The 19,821-nt window shown below is 38.0% G+C and overlaps 2 protein-coding genes across 2 annotated transcripts; both read left to right on the forward strand.

Annotated features, from left to right (window-relative positions):
* The first annotated feature begins 2,345 nt into the window (after positions 1-2,345).
* On the forward strand, positions 2,346-5,346 carry LOC107750818 (actin-related protein 8-like). Its single transcript, XM_016566345.1, has 2 exons — positions 2,346-2,606; positions 5,149-5,346. Exons 1-2 carry the CDS (start codon positions 2,499-2,501, stop codon positions 5,344-5,346), a joined length of 306 nt encoding a protein of 101 aa, XP_016421831.1. The 5' UTR covers positions 2,346-2,498.
* A 513-nt stretch (positions 5,347-5,859) lies between these two features.
* On the forward strand, positions 5,860-16,196 carry LOC107750819 (actin-related protein 8). The gene is made up of 10 exons (XM_016566346.1): positions 5,860-5,886; positions 6,688-6,861; positions 6,938-7,031; positions 9,193-9,325; positions 11,540-11,693; positions 12,742-12,837; positions 12,914-13,054; positions 14,097-14,358; positions 14,906-15,069; positions 15,865-16,196. The coding sequence occupies exons 1-10, from the start codon at positions 5,860-5,862 to the stop codon at positions 16,006-16,008; spliced, it is 1,389 nt and encodes a 462-aa protein (XP_016421832.1). The 3' UTR covers positions 16,009-16,196.
* Positions 16,197-19,821: the final 3,625 nt, after the last annotated feature.

Here is a 19,821-nt window from a genome sequence, read left to right on the forward strand (position 1 = left end):
AGAAGAATCTTATGGTCATATCAAAAGCTATAATCGAAGATCTAACAAAACTAAATCAACATGTGATCCTGAATCCAAAGATAACAAAATATCATTATTAACCTTAAGTAGTGCAGATTTGGTGTCATGGAAGGACCTAAAGCCCAACTGGAATGTATCTAAAATACCAAAAGTATTCAAATATGAAAAGAGTTAAGAGAAAAGTGAGAAGCTGTGGGTTTTGTAATGAACAAATCCATCAAGATGTTTTTGGCTTGGCTTCTAGCTCAAATACAAGTCCTTTATCCATGATATTGCTTTCTCCAGTGAAAAAGTTGTCTTGTCTGAATCAGGAAAGAAATATGCACAGATCAAGCATCTCACATCTGTGTCGATGAAGAAAACTCATCTACATCTTGGATGGCCTGAGAGTACACTTTCAGCAAATTTAAATTTTTGAATGAACTATTCCTTAAAGGTGCAATTCATAGCTTTCAGTCACGTGACCGGCTCGAAGACCTGGAGGGCAACGTGAAACTTTGCACGTTGCGTTTATATTCTGGCTTCATCTGCTTGCCTGTACAAAATATACATCATCAATAAGGTGTTTCTGAATTTCGCCTTTTAATATCTGTGTTTTACTACATTACTACTTAACTGGCGTTCAGTGGAGCAAAGCTTCGTTGTGCTCTCCAGGTGGGCGTTCCTACAAGTGTGTGAAGTCATGTGAAAACTACTCAGAAACATTTTTTGTTATGCTGGTTGAAAGTCTCTTCGCATCCCGATAGCAATCATTAAGTTAAGTGGTCTAAATGTATTTATCTGTATTTATATATTCTGTGGAAAGCGTAGGACCAAGAAATGTTGGTCTTTCCTACCTGCCTGTCAACATATGTATTAGCATACCTCTGCGCACCCAATTTGCGCAGACAGGATATGTCATCAGAGCGTTCATGCACGCTGTGCAGACAGAGCGAGGATAGCAGGCAAACATCAACAACCCGATCTTCCTTCCTGGTATTGTAGTACTTTTACTAACTGTACTATAAAGTTTTCTCACTGGTTAATGACATATGATGTATTGTAGTAATGTTGTCTCTGGTCGTCTGATCTGTTCGCGGTCATGCGTTCAGGGGGCGTGGCTTACTACTGCACCTTTAATACAGCACAAAGCAATAAACTATTATTAACAGCAATATAAGTGATAGTTTATAAATCATAATAGATTTTCATTTTATTGTTAATGTGGTTTAGATACACACAGTAAGTTTGGGCATGTAAACGGCTCGACTGTAGTTGTGGACTGTGCCTCTGTTTCTTGGTGTAACGTTACATAGTTAACTCGCTCTCAAAATGCGGTTGTGACTCCTGTAAATTTCAGTCACATGACACGTCCAGTCGGTGGCGCTAATATTATTTATGAAGAGTCAACTTCCATTAGACGGACATGTTTTACACTCCAGCCCTGTAGGTGGCGGGACTGTACCTAAAGCTGGTCTGCCATCCGCCATTAGACTGAGAGAAATAGTTGCTTTAAACAGTCTCATGCATCAAGCAGTGTGTGGATAAATGTACTCTTAATTCATTTAACTAATCAGCATCAGCATCATGACACAAACAGACAGAGACGCGGAGAACGGAAGAGACAGAGAGAAAGAGCAGCGCGGAGTGAAGAGACCCATAGTTCCCGCTGCTGTACCAGAGCCATCGATAGCAATCATTAAGTTAAGTGGTCTAAATGTATTTATCTGTATTTATATATTCTGTGGAAAGCGTAGGACCAAGAAATGTTGGTCTTTCCTACCTGCCTGTCAACATATGTATCTGCATACGCATACCTCTGCAACCGGTTCCCGCAGACACGATACGTCATCAGCGCATTCACATACGCTGTGCAGGCAAACATCAACAACCTGATCTTCCTTCCTGGTATTGTAGTACTTTTACTAACTGTACTATAAATTTTCTCACTGGTTAATGACATATGATGTATTGTAGTAATGTTGTCTCTGGTCGTCTGATCTGTTCGCGGTCATGCGTTCAGGGGGCGTGGCTTACTACTGCACCTTTAATACAGCACAAAGCAATAAACTATTATTAACAGCAATATAAGTGATAGTTTATAAATCATAATAGATTTTCATTTTATTGTTAATGTGGTTTAGATACACACAGTAAGTTTGGGCATGTAAACGGCTCGACTGTAGTTGTGGACTGTGCCTCTGTTTCTTGGTGTAACGTTACATAGTTAACTCGCTCTCAAAATGCGGTTGTGACTCCTGTAAATTTCAGTCACATGACACGTCCAGTCGGTGGCGCTAATATTATTTATGAAGAGTCAACTTCCATTAGACGGACATGTTTTACACTCCAGCCCTGTAGGTGGCGGGACTGTACCTAAAGCTGGTCTGCCATCCGCCATTAGACTGAGAGAAATAGTTGCTTTAAACAGTCTCATGCATCAAGCAGTGTGTGGATAAATGTACTCTTAATTCATTTAACTAATCAGCATCAGCATCATGACACAAACAGACAGAGACGCGGAGAACGGAAGAGACAGAGAGAAAGAGCAGCGCGGAGTGAAGAGACCCATAGTTCCCGCTGCTGTACCAGAGCCATTACAGGAGGTGACTATTACATTATTCATAATCAGATCATAAATAGAAGTGAAAAAGACAAAAATCTGAATTGCACCCCTTACAATAACCGCAAGACTCGATGCTTTCAAGAAGTGACAATATCAGAATAGTTATTATTATTTATGTATTATATTATAATAATACAATTAATAATAAGTATTTCGTTTATAATAAGCATTAATTTGATATTAATAAGAATTAATTATATTTACTAAGAGCAATTTTCTTCTAGTAACAGTTGTTTTTCATGTCTATTTAATAATGGTCGTAACTGTTTTGCATCTCCTACGTATGAAAACACGTTCTTGTTTGCTTCTCAAAATCTGGAATGTATTTCAAAATCTGATTTATACTGTAAAAATCTGAAATAGTGTCTCATTTTTGTAGCAAGAGATGTGCACATCAAAGTTTGGTTTTGGTGCTGACAATTTTTTACTGAAACCTCTGTGTAAATAAGTCTTACTACTGGATAATGTCTCAGATTATACTAATCCACTTTACTTAATAGTTACTAGTGAACTCTTATTAGTAAAATAAAAAATTGGAATAGATAGTCAGAAGCACCTCATAATTCAAAGAAACGCACCCTAGTTTAATATTTGGTTACACTTTACTTGAAGGGGTGTGCATAAGACTGACAGATCTAGATAGCACACGTATGTCTGCAAGATGTCTGTTAAAGATCACTTGATCTGGAAAGCATCTGCTGTGTACAAACGTCTGACAGACGTCTTTCCGATGTCCGTTTTACATTATTTCTAAATCATAAACATTAGGGTTGCTCCGATCAGGATTTTTGAGGCCGATCACAGAGATTCAAGATTCTTTTATTGTCACTATACTAAAAGTACAGCGAAATTAGAGAAATCCGTACAGTGCAATCACACATAAATTAGTGCATGCTAAACATCTAATTTAATTGGAAAACAAACAGTAACAGCAAAGCGAAGAGTCAGATATTGCTCAGAAATATTGCACGGTGAGCAGAAAGTACTGCATGATATTGCGCACAATAAAAGAGAGTTAAATGCAACAGAATATACACACAAACACAAACTGAATCATATAAGATGTAAACTTATACTAAATAGACTCACACAGAGGTATACAGAGGGTGTTGTTAACCTGTGTCGGTTGAGATATAAGATGCCCCATCAGATTGGTGCATTTCTCATTTTTTATGTGTGTGTGTGTGTATGCTGACAGCGTTCAGCTCCCGTATAGCACTGGGGTAAAAGCTGTTCTTAAGTCTTATTGGTCTGTGATTTGATTGGACCTAAAACGTTTACCAGAGGGCAGCAATTCAAACAAATTATGTCCTGGATGGAAGGGATCCTTTAAAATGTTCGCTGCCCTTCCAAGGCAGCCTGCAGTGTAAAGTTCTTTTAAGGAAGGCAGAGGACAGCCAATGATTTTTTGTGCCGAATCGATCACCCACTGGAGAGCTTTCTTGTCTGCCGCTTAGCTGCTGGCGTACCACGTGGAGATGCTGTAAGTTATCACACTTTCAATGGCACAGCGATAGAAGGACTCTAGCAGCTGCTCTTGTAGACGGTTGTTCCTCAGTGTCCTCAAGAAATAGAGTCGCTGCTGTGCTTTTTTTGACCGCTGCTGAAGTGTTTGTGCTCCAGGAAAGGTCCTCAGCGATGTTCATGCCCAAGAATCTGACGGCCGGAACCCTCTCCACGCAGACCCCGCTGATGTGCAATGGTGTAAGGTTTGTGTTGTGCTTTCAAGTCAACGATGAGCTCTTTGGTTTTAGGAGCATTCAGAGCCAGGTTATTTGCCATGCACCATTCTGTCAGTCTCTGAATTTCATCTCTGTAAGCCGTTTCATGTCCTCCTGAGTTGAGTCCAACTACGGTCGTGTCATCTGCGAATTTGATGATAGTGTTGGTAGGATGGGTTGAAGTACAGTCATAAGTATAAAGGACATAGAGAAGTGGGCTCAGCACGCAGCCCTGTGGGACACCTGTACTCAGAGTTAAGGTGGAGGAGAAATGGGAGCCTAACCTAACCGTCTGAGGGTGGTTAGTCAGGAAGTCCTTAATCCAGTGACAGATAGATGGAGAGAGACCTAAGTCCAGCAGTTTAGCTACCAACCTGTCGGGGAGGACTGTGTTGGAACGCTGAACTGTAGTCAGTAAAAAGCATCCTCACATAGCTGCCTTGGTGTTCCAGGTAGAGCAATGCAGACGGTGCTGCATATCATGCCAAACCTGAGCTTGAGATCGTTTTTTGAGATCAGCTTTTATAGAGACCGTCGATCAAACATCCCAAAGCGATTATCGGCCGATAGTGATCGGTAGCCGATCAATCGGAGCACCTCTAATAAACATCTTAAAGACATCAAATATATGTCTATTTGACATCTGATAGGAAACATCCAATAGACGTATTGCAGATGAGCAAACACTCAAAAAACAGTCTTGCAGATGTAAATGCAGACATCAAGTAGACGTCTCCGTGATGTACGTGTGCTATCAGGGGAGTATGTTTTTTTTTCTGAAACGTTGATTGTCACTTTCAGCAAATTCAAGCCAACTTCATTGTCGTGATTCATCCCGGATCAAAATCTCTGCGGATAGGCCGGGCTACAGACACCCTCCCCCTAAGCGTTCCTCAGGTCATCGCCCGCAGACACAAACAGCCCGGTCAGCGCCGCTACGAGGATCAGTGCCTCTTACGAGAAGGACTGAATGCAAGTAACTTCACTGCCTCTCCATAATGTGATGCTAAATATTACGCACAGGAATAAATTATATTTTAAAATATATTCAAATAGAAAACAGTTATTTTAAATAGTTAAGAGTATTTCAAAATGTTACAGTTTTTGCTGTACTTTGGATGAAATAAATGCAGGCTTGGTGAGCAGAAGAGATTTCTTTAAAAAACATTAAAAAGTTCAAAAACTTTTGACTGGTAGTGTACATCAGTGGTTGATTGAACTGTATATTTTCCCTCATCTGCTGTTTACGAGGATCAGTGCCTCTTACGAGAAGGACTGAATGCAAGTAACTTCACTGCCTCTCCATAATGTGATGCTAAATATTACGATGGTCTCTTCTGCTCACCAAAGCTACATTTATTTGATCCAAAATACAGCAAAATTCACATTGTGAAATATTTTTACTATTTAAAATAATTGCTTTCAATTTTGATGTTTTTGTTTTGTTTTATGTTTTATTCCTGTGATGTAAATCTGAATTTTTAGCATCATTACTCCAGTCTTCAGTGTCACATGATCTTCAGAAAAGTAGGAGAAGAGGTGAGACAAGAACCTGTCATAAACGCCCTGAAAATAATCAAAACTCTTGCTTTCTCAAATGTGTCATCTTCTTACGGAATGGCTAATAATGAATTCAATCGTACAATTGTAAAATGAAAACAAATAAGCACCCTTAAAACTGCTTAATTTGGCATCTTTATTCTTTTTGTCTGGATGTTTCAGGAGCAACTATATGAGATGTTTTCTTCAAATAGATATCATATCACAGTTAAACTCAGGAATACTTAAAATAATATATGACACAATTATCACAGTGTCATTTTTGATCCAATTGTTTCCTTGCTTTAAATAATTTTTTATTACAAAAACTCATTTTTTTGTGAACGTTGTGTGTATTATCTAAAAATCATCTTTATCTTTCATTCTTTTTTTAATAGGCGTACACATGCCATAATTTTATTGAAAGGTAAAAGATCATAATTTAAAGGTAAAATTCAAAAGGTCAAAAATGGAAATTCTCCATTGGGGTTATTTCAAACCCATGAGATTTCCATTCATCTTTGATATACAAATGAGGGTGTTTTTAATGACAGCTGAGAGATTTCAGTCCCTCCATTATTAGTCCACGCAACCAAAACTAAAATCAAGCTTGAGTTCATGAAGAGCTTGTTAAAGAAATCCATATGCATCGAGCGGCTTAATCCAAGACCTAGCAGATTTAATTTATATAGAAACACTGGTCAATGCACAAACACAAAACACATCAAACATGGTAAACAGAAGCTCAGCCGTGCCTGCTGGACATGCGATAACAGTCCTCTCTCCGTCTCTGGTGATCAGGCGTTGTATGTGAACCCTGCAGACTGCTACAGCATCCACTGGCCCGTCTGCAGGGGACACCTGAACATCCACAGCGGGCCGGGCGGCTCTCTCACCGCTGCGCTGGCGGACCTGGAGACCATCTGGTCTCACGCTCTACAGAAACTTCTAGAAATCCCGCTGAAGGATCTGAAGGTACTGATCTGGTTTCATTTCACTGGCACGTGGGTTTGAATGATTTGACAACTTTGTTTTGTTTTATGTTTTTTAGTATTACAGATGCATCCTTCTGATCCCAGACATCTGTAACAGGCAGCACGTGAAGGAAGTTGTCAACATGCTGCTGGTTAAAATGGGCTTCTCAGGTATGTCACTAAAACCATGTGCACCTGCTGGCGAGACAGTTGTCATGTACACCTCATATTCCTGACCAGTTGTGATGGAATTTTTACCATGTAATGTTCTGTTGCTTTCAGAAATTGTTCATGATCACACTTGTAGGATCCCTGTTGACTAGTCCAGTGCTTCTGAAAGTTAGGGAGCTGGACTAGACATCAGAAAGCATTCTGGTTCAGTGAAATGAGAATCAGTTGTGGTGTTTAGTCAGTGGTAGTTCATTTAAGCTCTCATTCAGCACTGAAGCACACACACACACACACATTTTAATTGTTCTAGGGATGCCACGGTGAGAATTTTTTCCCACCAATTAATAAACTTGTGACAACAACAGAGTTTCCGATTAAACTGCATATTTTACAATATAAGATATTTGTCAGTGATGCTTGGATCTGTAGAGCTTACTTTGATCTTGAACATTAGATCTTTATATCTTGATCAAATCAAATGTTTGAAAATGGTGGGATCATTATTATTCTTAATGAAAAACACAACCACAATAAAATACGTAGTACAATGACAAACTCGCATATACTAAACATAGAACTTTTATTAACCAAAGACAGGTGACATGCGGACTAAAATAGATATGTTTCGACCACAAATTAAGAAAAATCATTTACGACCTAATTCATTTCATTGTCTTATTCAATCGTAGCCACACTGTACTTATTCATTCTCTTGTTTTGGTTCAATTAAAATTCTTAATTTACAGCCGCAATTGAATGTTTAAAGAGAAAACAAAATAGTAAATCGTTGAAACATTCTTAATTCGTGGCATGGAGATATATATATATATATATATATATTCCGCATGTCACGTGTGAGGTTCTGTATATAACCATGTTGCAACAGAAATAAATGAAAGATCTTTGGATTTTCCCTTTATTTTAAAAGGGATGCTTAGTTTGTGGTGTATTATTATTTTGGCCACACTTTAATTTAACTATTAACTACAAACTTTGCCTCAATAAACTCCTAATTTGCTGCTAATTAATAGTTAGTAAGGTAGTTGTTAAGTTTAGGTATGGGGTGGGATTAAGGGAACTAAAATAATGTCAAGCAGAATAAGGCATTAATATGTGTTAATAAGTACTAATAAACAGCCCGTTTGCTAGTAATATGCATGCTAATAAGTAACTAGTTAATAGTGGGAATTGGTCCCTAAACTAATGTTTATTTTTTATTTTTATGAAAACACAACAACAATAAAACAAAGATAAACTTACATTAAACATAGACATATTGCAGGGTTCCCGTGGGGTCCTTAAAAATTTATCAAAAAGTCTTAAATTGTACAAGAAAGTCTTAATTATGATTTCAAGAGGTCTTCAATTTGGGGACAGAAAGACCAGAGTTGTTTACAGTTGTTTTACAGTTTAATATGTTACTATAGACATTGCCCTACTCTGCTCATATGCTATTAATTTTATTTGTGCGGGTAAAAAGTCTTAAAGGGTTAGTTCACCCAAAAATGAAAATTAGGCTGTGTTTTAACCCCTGTGCTTCCCCGTGCGTCACTTCTGAGCGGCGCATGCGCAACGCTGAAATCCTACGTCATCCTCCCGGAACTGTTTCCGTTTACAACAGTGAGCGCAAGCTACATTAAAGTGATTATTACGTTTTGAATATGGATATTTTTCTTACAAAAATGCATCGATTCGCTACAGAAGGCCTTTGTTCACCCCCCCCGGAGCCGTGTGAGACACTTTTTTTTAATGGATGGGCGCTTTTTATTTAACTTCTTTTGGACTGATGCATGCAACACCCGCTGAGTGGCATTAAACAGCTTGAAAGATCAAAGACTATTTTTAATATAACTCCGACTGGATTCGTCTGAAAGAAGAAAGTCATATACACCTAGGATGCCTCGGGTGTGAGTAAAACACAGCCTAATTTTCATTTTTGGGTGAACTAACCCTTTAAATTTGAACTGTTTTTAGATTTTTAGATTTGAGTGTTTTTAGATCAGATTCTTCGCCATCGTCTTGTGAGTCATCGCTCCTAACTCTATGATACATGATAGGGAACTACATAGTTTTTTAAAAGGCAAAACACTGGTGTGCGAAAGTCATGAAATGGGTGTAAGGTCCAACACTGTAACCCAGCCTAACTTGATCTCCTCTGTAGCTGTGGTGGTGCATCAGGAGTCGGTGTGTGTGACCTTTGGCAGCGGTCTGAGCAGTGCGTGTGTGGTGGATGTTGGCGACCAGAAGACCAGCGTGTGCTGCGTCGAGGACGGCGTGTCCCACCGCAGCTCCAGGTGAGAGAAACACACTGTAGGGCTGATGCGCTTTATTATACACGCTATGTTAAAGGGTTTCGTATTTTCTGAAGACAATGCTTCCTGTGTAAAACTCAAACATTTCATACAGTTGATTGATGAAAAATATGAGGCAGTGTAACAACTCACTGCGTGATGGAGCCTAGAGAACGTAGTTACAATGTCCCTAAAATTCAAGATATGGGGCAAAAATGCCCCTGTTTGACTTTTTGTCTCATATTTACATCATATAGTTAAGCAATATCACACGAGCAATAGGCTAAGTGCAATATCACATGAGTGCAAATGTGATACTGATCTTATACAACAGTTCAGTAAGTAAGAAGTTAATATTGTGTTATTTTAGACACAATGTTGTCTGTTTTGCTCAATTTTGCCAACGAAAATATAAAGACAAAGCAGAACTGTTCGTCTCTGAGCAACACACAGCGGCATTTCATTTCTTAATGCACGTTTTGAACGAATTGGGTGAACCATTAGGCTCGTTGGATATGAAGCGGCACTGCACAGACCAATCTACGGTTTTATCCTGATTAAAGCTTTAATACAGCACAGCAACCGCGTGCATGTCCATGTTTAACGCTTCTCATAGCTATGTGAAAAATATCTGTCTGTCTTTACACATAAAGTGTACAATTGGATTTGGAGCACAGTTTATTGTAGCTGACGAGCTGATGATCTGAATGAGAGAGAGATGCAGAGCATGGGATGCCAGGAACAGTATTGAGCACCGCTGCTTTAGAACATTGATTTTTAAACTTGTGAATCCATTAGCATTGTTAGAAGACAGAAACGCGATTCATTAATAGATTTTTTTCACCCGTGCACCCCTAGTTTTGACGGCATGGCAACAACTCTTCCTCTTCTCTAAAGCAGCGCAGCATGGCCTCGCCTCCTTTGTTGCATGTTCCCGGGGGCGGGGTTTAATTAAATTTCTAAATTTCGGGAATTAACTCGTTGTAGTCCCTACCAGCCGTTTTTGTAGGCATTAAACTGCCATAATTTTAAAAGACATCTCCGGATATCTCCGTTTGCATTGAACTTTCAGCATCGTAACTTTGCAGATATTGTTTATGCTCAAACAGCAACATTACACACTAACTAATGTTAAAAAAGTGAAATCGCAATCAACCACCCTTTAATCCACGTTTTGAATGAATTGGGTGAACCATTAGGCACGTTGAACCATTGGCCATAGGCGCGTTGGATTTGAAGCGGCGCTGCACATCGGTGTATGACATCAAAGTAACACGAGAGCGATTCAAAAGCATGAGTCATCTGCTCTCTATAGCTCTTGCGGTACTTTGATGTCACACACCGATCGATCTGATGCTGATGATCCGCTTCAAGTCGAACAAGCCTAATGATTCAATGGACCATTCGTAAAGAACCATTTACTTCACTCCTGAATGAATCAGCCATTTGAACGAATCAAGTGAATGAATAAATGACTCGATGACTTAATCATTAAGACATTTACCACCACCTACTGGCAGTTTTAGTCTATTATTTAGAGTATCATTTCATTAAAGAAATCATTTCATATTTCCATAGTAATAATAATACAATTAATAAAATATATTATTAAAGGTATAGTTCACCCACCTAAAAATGACAATTGTGTCATAATTTACTCACCCTCATGGTCCAAAAGAGTATATGTAATAAATTTGATCAAACAAAATATTTCTTGCCGAAGCTACTTTTTGTAATGTCTGTTTGATGCTTTACACGACAACAATGACTTTAAATTATCTTTTGGAAGTAATTTCTCAGCCAAATTTGATGTGCATTTAATTAGATTTTAAATTTTAATCGCTTACCAGCCCTAATATATATATATATATATATACTGTATATATATACTGTATATAGTACACACACATACACACACACACACACGTGTATATTTGTGTATATGTGTGTGTGTATATATATATATATATATATATTTGTGTGTGTATATGTACTGTATATATATGCATATGTGTATGTATGTGTGTATATATATATATATATATGTCCCTTATTTTTCTATGAAAAACCATGATTGTCCTGTATTTTCCTTTTTCTGAAGTTGGCAAACCTGTGTAACGCTCTCATGATCTCTTACTGATCAGTACAGTAAACACAATCAAGAATACTTTGAGCTCTTGTGCCATCTCTGTTGAATGCATGTGTATTTTTGTGCAGGTTGTGTCTTGCGTACGGAGGCTCGGATGTGACGCGGTGTTTTTTCTGGCTCATGCAGAGAGCTGGATTTCCCTATAGAGAATGTCAACTCAGCAGCAAACTGGACTGTATGTTACTGCAGCAGCTCAAAGAGTCCTTCTGCCATCTGGATCAGGTGACCTCCGCGCACATGGAGCTAAACAAATTAATCAGCCGTTTGTCAGTATTCACTAGGGCTGGGTGGTATGACGGTGTATATCGTTACAGCGGAATAAAGTGTCTATCGTTAGAGATTTTGTTGAATCGTGTATTCCGCGGTATGCAAAAATATCTGCGTAACATAATATTACTTAAAAGTTATATACACCTTTGAGTAAGGAAACATGCATGAATGAGAAAATAAAGAGTGGGACGCTCTTGATAGAGTTATTAAGCGCAATAAGCAGAGAAAAAGAACTCAATGCAGTGTTTGCGCCGACTGACACACAGCTGAAGCGCGCGCACTGAGAGCCCCTCTCTCTTTAGTGTTTTGTTGTGCTTGAATGGTCAAATACGCACACAATTATGTCAAAATTCCCGGTGTGTGGAGTATTCACGTAAACACAGTCGGTTATGTGTTAAATAAACGTAAACAGTTGGGTGAAATCCGTATGAAATTGTATCAGTGTGTTGGATCCGTGTAGTTGGTCTTAAAGGGACAGCAGTCTAATTTAGCTGTTTCTGTCTGTCGTTATTAATGTTAAATCACTCACTGCGCTTGACTGAATCGCTTTTGGATCTTTAATAATAATCTGTTCATGTTTGATTGATACAGTGAAGACTAGTCTTTTATTTATACACTTTATTCTTACTGCATGTTAAATAAACCTAGCCTACAGTAGCTGAATAATTATACGTTTATTTCATATTTATTTGTTCTATTGTGTTTGTAATTTTCTTTTTTTTTCTTTTTTTTAATAACAAATATAAAATAAAATAAAAATAGCTATATAGAGATATATATTGTTATCGTGAAATAAAATGTATACTACAGTGAAACATACCCACAAGTCACAAGACAAAACAATCCCAAAACTAGTTCAGTTAGTGGGAAAAAAAAACACATGGAATTGAGTCTTGTATAAATATAAATGAATATATGTCTGTGTGTTCAGTATTTACATCATATTATATTATATGCATATTATGCTTTGTAATCTGATGTATTATTGATTTCTGTGCAGGATATTTCTGGGCTGCAAGATCACGAGTTTCGCACACGTTTCCCTGATTCCCCAGTGCTGCTGTATCAGCTACGATTAGGAGATGAGAAACTCCAGGTAGAGACGGACCGGATCGTGGTGGTTTAGCGCTTGTCTGCTAATTGACATCTGCATTGTTCTGTTTGTTTGATAGGCTCCCATGGCATTATTCTACCCTGCTGCGTTTGGGATAGTGGGGCAGAAGATGACATCGCTGCTGCATCGCTCTCAAGGAGACGCAGAGGATCCACATGATGAGCACTTCCTCCTGACCACACAGAGCAAACAAGACCAGGTACAACTCTCTACAGTTCCCGAGCTTCTACGGGCGGTGCAAAAGCACGATACTTACGCAGCATGTCATTTCACTGCACTGCGGCCACTAATGCACAACAGCAAACATGCAACCAGTTTGTTCAGGGGTTCAGATTTGGAGAAGTGTGTCATTGCATCAGTGTCTCAGCAATGGATGCTCTGCAGTGAATGGGTGCCGTCAGAATGAGAGTCCAAACAGCTGATAAAAACATCACAATAATCCACAAGTAATCCACAGCACTCCAGTTCATCAGTGAACATCTGGAGAAGACCAAATCAGCGTGTTTGTAAAAAACAATTCATTAAGTTGTTTTTCAAACCGTTGGCTTCTGGGTAAAATACAAGTCCTTTATCCATAATAAAAAGTCTCATCTGAATCAGGAGAGAAATCTGCACAGATCAAGCACTGTGTTGATGTGAGAGGACAAAAGGTGATGGACTTTTTCACTGGATGAAGCGTTATTATGGATTACATTTACATTTAGTCATTTAGCACACGCTTTTATCCAAAGCAACTTACAAATGAGGACAATAGAAGCAATCAAACCAACATAAGAGCAACAATATGTAAGTGCTGTGACAAGTCCCAGTCAGTGTAATGCAGTAAACGAAGCAAGTGTTTTTTTATGGACTTTCTTTTTTCTATGGATTATGGACTCATATTTTAGCCAGAAGTGACAGTTTGAAGGTAAAAACATTTTAATGATAGATTGGTTTCTTACAAACACACAGCGTTTGTCTTCTCCAGATGTTCACTGATGGACTGGAGTGGTGTGGATTATTGTGATGGTTTTATCAGCTGTTTGACTCAAGTGATGCAATGCTACATTTCTCCAATTCTGATGAAGAAACAACCTCGGGTACATCTTGGATGGCCTGAGGATGAGTGCATTTTTAGCTAATTTTCATTTCCGTGTGAACTATTCCTTTAAACACTATGTTTCTCTTCTTTTAGCCTGTTCAAACTGAACAGGTGAGAAATGGAGGTGTGTAACCTCAGCATGTTTCTCTCTCACACACAGTCTTCTAAAGCCACGACAGACCGCAAATTATTCCCTAAGCCTGCTGGGTTTGAGGGGGAATCCAACATGTGCGACCCATCGGAGAAGGGAAATCTGACTCAGGATTTGGATTTGAGTCACGCTCAAGCCGAGTGCCTCGTCGGTGGGGCGGATGCAGAAGAAACATCGTCAGCTCTGTTGTCCCGGAAGACGGCCATGACTCAGTTTGAGGGAAAAGCACTTGGCGTGGATAAAGCCATCTTACACAGCATTGACTCCTGCGGTAAATACTGACTTTACCAACACATGGCTGAATCTCCCAAAAACCTGGGGGCAAATCTGACCCCCTAATTAAAGCTTAAAGTTTGCCGTGCTATTAAAAAAATATTACGTAATATAATTTCAGCCATCTCTAACTTGGGTCATACTATGGACTGAGTGGTGTAATAATTCTTGTAAAAGTGTTGTTCTCTTATAAATTCCTATATAAATGTTCAGATATGAAAGATAAGAGAACAAGTTGAAGCGGAGCAAGAAACAGTATAGAAAACAGGTGGTTTCTGTGTTTTTCAATGATTAAAGTGAATTTGTACAGGGAAGGAAACGTTGTGTTGAAGAAGATGATAGATTACAGTCATTCCACATTGTACGATAATGTGCATAAAGAGTTTAGCTTCAGCTTAAGGCTATTGCTACAAATATTAGCAGCGACTTATGACTGCTTTTGTGCTGCAGGGTCACATTTGATTTCAAACATTTCTTACCTTATTATATTTTTATATTTTGGTACTGAGGCCTTCCAGCATGTGTTTATGGGTCTGTTTCCACAGCCTCAGATGAAACGAAGCGTAAGATGTACAGCTGTATTCTGGTAGTTGGTGGCGGGCTGCTGTTTCTCGGAGCACAAGAGTTTCTGCAGCATCGCGTCCTCCATAAGATGCCTCCATCTTTCCGTCGTCTGGTGGAGAACGTCGATGTCATCACACGACCAAAGGTGTGTAGGGAAACCGATATGTGTGTGAGAGCAGAATTTAAAAGAAGCTATTGATGACTTTGCTTTAAATAAACGCAGAAAAGTGTCTTTGTAAATAGTGACTGAAGTGCTTTCATGGTCATAGAAAGCACTGTGAGGAAGAGACACATTACAATGATCTTTTCTTCTCAATTGTATTCCGTGTTTGTCTTAGTTAAGCTGATGTAATGTTCTTTACAGATGTCATTTAATTAAAACTCTGCTAATCGTATTTGTTCCAAAACCATTTTTACTGAGAATAAATATGCATGCATATTTGAAGGGATAATTCACCCAAAAATGAAAATGTGCCATTAATTCACTCATTCTCAGGCCCTCTAATATGTAGGTGACTTTTTTTTTTCTTCAGTAGAACTAATGAAGATTCTGAGCTGAAACTGTGGTCCTTGGTGATTCATAAAATGCAAGTCAGTGGCTGCCTATTTTTGAGACCAAAAAAAAGGGCATATTTAGCAAAAACACAAAATTAAAAGCCATGACTCCTGACCATGTATCAAGAACTTAGGAAGTGAAACGGTCGTCTGTGCAAGAAACTGAAACTTTTTCTGTTTATATGTAGGAGGAGGAACTGAAAATTACAAATCTGATCAGTGACAAACTGAAGAACTACATTATATTTCTTAATAGTGGTTACTAAGCCTCTAGTGTGAATTTTACATGCAAGTTTAAGTATGAATAAGAGTTACTCAGGAGTCACTGACTGTAGTGTAGTGTGGCTTGCTGCATTGTGATAGTTAACAGACTATTCCCGCGCAGGACATGGATCCTCGTGTGATAGCGTGGAAGGGTGGAGCAGTGCTGGCGTGTTTGGACACCACTCAGGAGCTCTGGATTCACCAGCGAGAGTGGCAGCGCTTCGGTGTGCGGATGCTCCGTGAGCGGGCCACCTTTGTCTGGTGATCCCAGACGACACGAGCCATGCCTTCATGGATCTAATCTGTTTCCTTCTTATGTTTGGGACATGTCAATCTGGCAGTGTAATGATATAAACAATGTAAAGGTTGAACAATCATCTTGCAAATAATTTGTTTAGGATGATAATAATAACCATAGTAGATGTTTATGAATAAACAGTGGCAGTTTTTCATAAAAATTAAGCATTTTTTGTATCCTTTTCAATTTTCTCCACTCTAACCAGGAAAAAAAACATGCACTGTAACAGCTGATGTAAATTGTTTCTTACAATAGTAATATGTGACCCTGGAGCACAAAACCAGTCATAAGGGTCAATTTCTTGAAATTGAGATTTATACATCATCTGAAAGCTGAATAAATAAGCTTTCCATTGATGTATGGTTTGTTAGGATCGGACAATATTTGGCCGAGATACAACTATTTGAAAATCTGGAATCTGAGGGTGCAAAAAAATCTAAATATTGAGAAAATCATCTTTAAAGTTGTCCAAATGAAGTTCTTAGCAATGCATATTACTAATCAAAAATTAAGTTTTGATATATTTACGGTAGGAAATGTACAAAATATCTTCAAGGAACATGATCTTTACTTAATATCCTAATGATTTTTGGCATAAAAGAAAAATTGATAATTTTGACCCATACAATGTATTGTTGGCTATTGCTACAAATATACCCCAGCGACTTAAGACTGCTTTTGTGCTCCAGGGCCACATATGTATTGAAAAGTTGTTCTTTATCTTTAAAGTTTTATACAGCAGTTCTAGTCCTGGAATCGGATTGGCTGAGCAATGGTGGTGTTGTAGCATCTCATAATGTAATAAGTCATATGTAATGTTCATAATGTACTAATTTTCTAAAAAAATGTCACATTGTGACAGTGTAATAATGTTTTGTCTCATACATTTATTACATTATTAAATTAAAATAACTTATCGTGTAACAACGCGTAATGCTATGACTGCGTAATCTTGTAAGATAAATGCTATAAATATTCATTAGAATCTACAGTAAAACTGTATCAGGTAATAACACTGTTGCATAATGTAGTAAGTTATTTTATGAGAACCCTCAAAAAGAATGATTTCTTTCTAGAGATCATAGATGTGCCAACTGCTGAGAAACCATGACACTGTTTACATTTATGCATTTAGCTTAAAAGCGACTTACAGTAGAGAAACTTTAGCAATTTAGAGCCAACTATATTCATAATATACAATATCAGGTTTATAGGCGGCTTGATTAGTAAACCTGCTAGAGCAGGGGAGCGATTCAGAGAATAGTTGTGTGGATAAAGTACACAACTCCATTACAGATACTGCTCCATTACAAGTGAAAGTTGTAAAGACAGATTTTTACTTACAGAAGTACTTGCTTTTAAAAGTACATTTCCTTTTTATGGCAACGCACTGTTTTATTATTGCTGTATGCAATGCTTGCATTACCTTCTCTGAAGCAACTTACAATACATTACGCCTACTGAATACACTGACTAGCTTGTGGTATCTTTGAATTAAAGAGATTTTAGAATTTTAAAAACCTATACAAAAATTATTTAACACCCCTACCCACTCCCACAATCTCTCACAGCTCTGGCAGTGTGTGCGCACATCTACGTGCACCATTCATCCACATTAGAACCGAGTGGGACAGTGAGATTGCTGTAAATACAGACTAAGAAAAAAAATTAAACCTGTTTTAAAACCCTGCAACACAACTGTAGCTTTATAACTTTACAACAGCAACACCGCTTTAACAAAAAAGCAAAGCAGCAACAGATTTGAAATAAAAACACATTTCAAAAATGCTCTCTAATCACTCTTGCGGTAATTTAACGTCTGTGCAGTGCTGCTTCGTCAAACACCTATTGTGTTTTGTTAGGAGACGCACAACAGTTCTTCTGTGGCTTTATAGGTAATATTTTCATTTACACAATTTAGCAAAATAAGACAATATTGTGTCTAATATATACCACAATATTAACTTATTATTATTGAATTGTTGTAAATAAATATCACATTTGCAACTGGTCAGTGTTGGGAAATCACTTCACGTAACCCTAGAAGAGTGATTGGATTAGTGATCTACTTACTGATAGACTGTCTAAAAAAAGTCACGTTTTAGAGAAGAAAAATCACCCACTGACTTTCAAAGCTGCTACAGTAACGACTTTCTGCTTCGAGGACCTTGATAGAAATGTAGTGGAGTGAAAAGTACCATATTTATCTTTCAAATGTAGTAGTCCAGGTGATATGTGAAACTAATGTTCACTTTTTCATAAAAGCATGAAACTCGGTACAATTGTACAGTTTGGGGCCCTGAACATTTTCAGAAATGGAGCCATCGCAAAAATGCCTCGTGATTGCCATGGCAGCAATTTTACTTTAATAACCAAATTATGTGTTTTGTATTATATCTACTGAACCGAACATGCTAACATGGAAAATGTGATGTCTACCTCTATGTTTTGATGGTCAAGGATTACAATGATACCATATACAGCAACATAAACTGTTCAGATGAATAGTTATTGGTGAATTCAGTTATGTGAGAATGATTACAATAAAGTCGCAGTATTTGAGAAGATGCAGAATTAAATTTCTATAATAAATTGTAAAAAATTTCTAAGTATATTTCATGTAAACTTAAAGGGGTCATATGATGCTTTTTTAAAGATCATTATTTTGTGTATTTGGTGTAACAGACACTCTCTGGGGCTAGAGATGTTAGTGTCCAGAAGGTTGATACTTTTCAGTGCAGCCTTCCCTCTTGATGAACTGTCACTCTACCGTCACCTTGGTAACAGCACCACACTTTGCCTGACTTTAACCCTAACCCTAAGAGGTAAGTATAAATACACTTTCTTGAGATTATTAAAAAAACATCACTGAAACATATTTTATTCTTGAAAACAATCTTATTGAAGTACTGAATACAAATATTAATCAATTATAAAAGAAATAGAAAATTAATAGTGGTGTCCATTAATATGGACTGTTGTTGATGCTAGCTTTGCTTAAAACAAAACAAAAGTTGGCACAGAGTACCGCATAATGCACACTTATAGTTGATACAATCAATCCATTAAATACTTTACAGAATTTCTATTCACTAGAATCAGTAAATGTATTGAATGTAATGTGTATTTTTATCATCAAGGACAAAAACATGGAAGACAAGAACTGCCAAAATCTCCGAAATGACACTGGTCAGTTTAAGGACATTCATCCTACTGACTGGTCAAAATGTATCCTATGTCAGCAAATAACATCAGAGAACCTACAGTGCCCTGCAGATTCAGTGAGAACAGATAATGTGGCTGGATACTTGTCTCTGACTAGAAACATCACAAGATTTCATGACCTGAAGCAATTGCCTATCCCTTTATATATAGAGAGGCTGGATGAAGGACCTGGTATGGCATCCACTCCTCAGTTGCATCAAGCAAAGTGGCATAAATACTGCTGTCTGAAATTCAACAACACCAAGCTAAAGGGAGCAGAGAAGAGATCAGCACCTCAAGATGACCCAGTTGTCATGAAAAAGTACACTCAGTCAAGCGATGAATATAAAAAAGAAGAGAATATGTGCCTTTTTTGTGAAGATCTGACATCTGCTGAGCCACTTCATGAAGCAAGTACCTTCCGAATTGATGGTCATGTCAGAAAATGTGCTTGGGAATTGCAAGATGAGTGACTACTAGCAAAAATGAGTGCAAGTGATGTGGTTGCAATAGAGGCTAAATCTGTTAAGTTGCCTAGAAAACAGTATAAGCAGTGCCCCAGACTGCCTCATGAAA

The sequence above is a fragment of the Sinocyclocheilus rhinocerous genome, unplaced genomic scaffold (assembly GCF_001515625.1).
Source record: "Sinocyclocheilus rhinocerous isolate Xijiao unplaced genomic scaffold, SAMN03320098_v1.1 scaffold1023, whole genome shotgun sequence".
Lineage (NCBI taxonomy): Eukaryota > Metazoa > Chordata > Actinopteri > Cypriniformes > Cyprinidae > Sinocyclocheilus > Sinocyclocheilus rhinocerous.

Bases quoted from the DNA above. Each gene is read 5' to 3' on its own strand.
- LOC107750819 (XM_016566346.1), top strand. From the start codon at position 5,860: ATGATCTTCAGAAAAGTAGGAGAAGAG. The intron at 5,887-6,687 runs GTGAGACAAGAA...TCTGGTGATCAG, and splicing joins TCAGAAAAGTAGGAGAAGAG to GCGTTGTATGTGAACCCTGC. The intron at 14,359-14,905 runs GTAAATACTGAC...CTGTTTCCACAG, and splicing joins ACACAGCATTGACTCCTGCG to CCTCAGATGAAACGAAGCGT.
- LOC107750818 (XM_016566345.1), top strand. From the start codon at position 2,499: ATGACACAAACAGACAGAGACGCGGAGAACGGAAGAGACAGAGAGAAA. The intron at 2,607-5,148 runs GTGACTATTACA...TGTCACTTTCAG, and splicing joins TACCAGAGCCATTACAGGAG to CAAATTCAAGCCAACTTCAT.